The sequence below is a fragment of the Phalacrocorax aristotelis genome, chromosome 10, assembly GCF_949628215.1.
Source record: "Phalacrocorax aristotelis chromosome 10, bGulAri2.1, whole genome shotgun sequence".
NCBI lineage: Eukaryota > Metazoa > Chordata > Aves > Suliformes > Phalacrocoracidae > Phalacrocorax > Phalacrocorax aristotelis.
The window spans coordinates 5770560-5774501 of NC_134285.1; the positions used below are offsets into that span (position 1 = coordinate 5770560).

A 3942-nucleotide genomic window follows, 5' to 3' on the forward strand; every position below is an offset into this window, starting at 1 on the left:
GCAGCCAAGTGTTTGCAAGGGGAGTCTGCTCAGAGTGCGTGGGTGCGTGTAGCGGGGGGTCTATAACCGTGCGTGTGTGCTGGGGCGGGTGTAGGGACGGGGCGGGGTGTGGGTCTGTCGGGGGTCCCGGATCCAGGGCTGCGGGCGACTACGCGGGAGCGTGTGTGTGTTCCGGGGGTTGTAGGACAGCGCTGCAAAGAGGACTGTGCGTGTGTGCAGGACTCTGCGTGTGCAGCGCCGTGTGAGTGTGCACGCGTGTGCGCGCCGCGCTGTGCGCGGGGGCCGCGCGGGTGGCAGCCGCGCGCGGTGGTGGGCGCCGCGCTCGCCGTGCTGTGGGTGCGTGTGTGCGCGTGGGTGCGAGTGTGTGCGTGTCCCTGCGCTGCCGGCACACGGCGGAGCCGCCGGCGGGAGGAGCCCGGCCCGGCGCTGCCCGCCCTCCGCCCGGTGAGTGCCGCCGCACCGCGCCGCGGGACCGGGGGAGAACCGGGGAACCGGGGAGGGGCGGGGGGGAGCGGGGGGGGGGGGGTCTGGGGGCAGCCCGAGACCGGGGTCCGGCAGCGCGGCCGCGGGGCACGCAACTTTCCCGGGAGGGAGGGAGGGGAGCGGCGGCGGGCCGCGGCCGGGGCTGCTCTCCCGGGGTGCAGGGGGGGACCGTGGCCCCTTTTCCCTCTCCCCGCCCGGAGGCGCCGTCTCCCCGCGGTCGGGCACGGAGCTCCGCCGGCTCCGCCGCCCCGGCCCGGCCCGGTGCCCGCGGAGCCGCGGCGCGCTGCCCAGCCCGCCCTCCCCAGCGCTCACGGCCGCCTCTCAACTAAGTTGCTGAGGAGCCATTTCTGACCCGGCACCATCCCCGAGAAGCGAAAACATTGCCAGGAGCCCGCGCTCACCCCTTCTCTCCGCACCCTCTTTTGCAGGCGTGGCTGGTCCCAAATAAACATGCCAGGAGCGCTGCGGGCAGCGCGGCAGACTCTGCCCTGTTAGCCCGGGGTGCCCGGGGGGGCTCAGCCATGAATTCCTCCTCCCTCGCCCCCGGGCCCCCCCCCGGCCCTCTGCAGCTCTGGCAGGAGGAGAACCAGACCCAAGGCGGGCTCTGGAACGGGAGCCAGGAGCTGGGCTGGGAAGAACTGGAGAAGATGCTCTTCCTCTTCGTGAAGGAGCCCGTCACCATCAGCCTCACGGCAATGTACCTGGTGTCCTTTGTGGTGGGCTTTGTGGGCAACATCATGTCCATCAGGGTGCTCACCCGCAAGCGCCGGAGTCGCGTGTCCAGCCTGAGTGCCACCCGCAGCCTCCTCATCAACCTGGCGGTGTGCGACCTCATGGTGGTGTGCGTCTGCATGCCCATCACGGTGGGCAACCTCATCTACAAAGCCTGGGTGTACGGGGACTTCCTCTGTCGGGCAGTGCCCTTCATCCAGGCTGTTTCGGTCTCTGCCAGCGTCCTCAGCCTGACCGTCATCAGCGTGAACCGGTACTACAGCGTGCACAATCCACTCAACGCTCGGTCCTTCTTCACCCAGAAGAGGATCCTCAGCACCATCCTAGTGGTGTGGTTGTTGTCCTCAGGGATATGCATGCCCCTCATCTTCATGAACAAACGGGATGAGATTGGGGTAGTGGAGGGTTTGCCTCTGGTGTTTTCCATCTGCAGGGAGATTTGGCCTCAGGAGAGGCTCAAGCAAGCCTACAACTTTCTGCTCTTCTGTGCCCTCTACTGCCTGCCAGTCCTGTTCAACATGGTCATCTGCTTCCTCACAGTGCGCCGGCTGTGGAGCCGCAGCAGCCAGCTGAAGGAGAGCACTGCCCTGAACCGATCTCTGCCAGCCTCCAGGCTGAAGATCCGGAAGAAGGTAGCGCAGATGGTGGTGGCCCTGGTCCTGCTGTTCGCAATCTCCTGGCTGCCTGTCTACCTGATGGACATCTGGATTGATTTCAACATCCCCAAATCCTTGCAGGATGTAACTCCTTCTCCTTGGATCCTGCAGCTCAGACCTTTTGCCCAATGGCTTGGCCTCACCAATTCCAGCCTCAACCCTATATGCTATTGCTTTGTTGGGAACCTCTACAGGTCAGCCAAGGAAATGAAGAGCAAATACCACCAAAGAATGGTCTCTCTCTTTAACTTCTCTTTGTCCGAAGGGACAACCCATTCCTCAGTCCCAGAGCTGCTCTCTTACCAGAGTTCAATGGAGCCTGAAAGGAAAGGACCCACTGCCACCCCCACCATGGGCAGGAGATGTCAGGGAGGTCACGGCCATAAGAACAAGTGTGGACGCTTGAACTCCTGCCAGCATCCACCTCTGAACACTGTCTCCAGTGAGAACACTTCCTTGTAATTCTGCTCAGGAAGGGCACCTCATACCCTCATCTGCGTTTAACGACTCTAGAGATCTTTCTGAACCAGATACTCTAACGATGGAAAAAAACTTTCTTCTAACCACTCCCACCACCAGTTCAAAAAGACTGAGACAGGGAAAGAAGTAAAACACGAGAGAAAAAGATGACATATTTTAACACAGATCAAGTTTTAAGGGAAATGATTTTTACTGGGGACACCTAGATGTGTAGCCTGTTTCCCAGTCAACGGTCACATAATTAGATAGATCAATTTCCCAACAAGGGAGCTCTCCCCATAGCTCCATCTCTGGATGCAGAGACGCCATGTGGATACAGCAACAATTTGACGGCTTGCTGCTGCTCACCCTTTGCTGATGAAGAGTAGCGATAAGAGGCACTCTCTGCTCCAAATCCATCGGTTGTAGGTGCAAGCAGTGAAGAAATGCTAGAAAGATCATCATAGAAAGTAATAGTAGCAGAGAATTTCACACACTTCACCACTAGAGATTTCATTGTCTGATCGTATTGTTTCACTCCTCCAAGCAAATAAATTCTCCTGATGTGAAGAGACAGTGCCAGAAGTACTAAAGCAACCACCACCACTCCACATTTGGGAATTCAGAAGGTATAATGTGGCCTTGGAGGTGATTTAGGAAATGCAGTAGCAAAAGACTCTTTGGGCATCAGCTCTCTTTCTTACAGCTATGTTCCTGCGGGTGGAGTGGAAAACACCAAGCGTCTATTAACATGATTTGCACTTGAAAAACCAGCTCTTGTTCAGCTGTGTCTGTACCAAACAAAGTGAATGGCATGTGAAAATAAAAATAGAAAGTGGTTTATAGCTAATAAAATCAGATTCAACTAATGTAATGCTATTTGTCTGGGAAGGAGAGAATCAAAGTGCTTGCTTTTCCTGAGGATCAGAAGTAGGTTAAAACCTGTTTTTTCCATCATCTCCTTTAAAGGAGGGAGGCTTTGATTAAAAATTTTTGTATTTTTAGTATGTTAGCATGGAAAGGCTCCACTAAAGCTCGATAATTCTATTGCACTGAGCACTGGATCTGTAGTCATAAGGAAAACTTTCTCCCAAACAGTTCAAAGTGAAAATACATCAGACCAGGCAATAGGTCTGATAAATAGAGCAAAGACCCAAAAGGCTGGAATGAAACTAGAGATCATCCCCTTCCCTGTGCCTGCCCAGTGCTAAGTGTGAGGGATGCACACCATCTCCTGAAGCCAGAAGAGGCCATGCCCTGGTTACTTGTGTACCTGCACCCAGCGCAGCAGGGCGCTCTTAGCAAGCCCCAGAACGGATGCAGGAGCCTTCCTGGGAGAGGATTCCTGGGAGAGGATTTTGCATTTAATGGAACTCAGATTTTGATGACTGGGAGCTTGTTCTTCTTCTTTTTTTTTTTTTTTTTTCATTCCTGAACAAGGGAATAATGTTCTGGAAATCTAAGTTTCAAATAAAATCCTCCTGCCTTCTAGGGAGGTTTTTGCTAACAAAAAAATTGAGACAAGAAATAGCCATTCAGCCCAACAGGATTCCCACCTTTGTAATGATTGCACAATAACATTTTATGTTACTAATGATCTGCCTGGAAAACA

General features: G+C 55.2%; 1 protein-coding gene across 1 annotated transcript; it reads left to right on the top strand.

Moving 5' to 3' along the window:
* The first annotated feature begins 316 nt into the window (after positions 1-316).
* Positions 317-3152, top strand: LOC142062961 (galanin receptor type 1-like). The gene is made up of 2 exons (XM_075106220.1): positions 317-444; positions 912-3152. Exon 2 carries the CDS (start codon positions 1005-1007, stop codon positions 2331-2333), a length of 1329 nt encoding a protein of 442 aa, XP_074962321.1. The 5' UTR covers positions 317-444; positions 912-1004; the 3' UTR covers positions 2334-3152.
* Positions 3153-3942: the final 790 nt, after the last annotated feature.

Excerpts from the sequence above, each read along its gene's own strand:
- LOC142062961 (XM_075106220.1), top strand. The coding sequence starts at position 1,005 with ATGAATTCCTCCTCCCTCGCCCCCGGGCCCCCCCCCGGCCCTCTGCAG.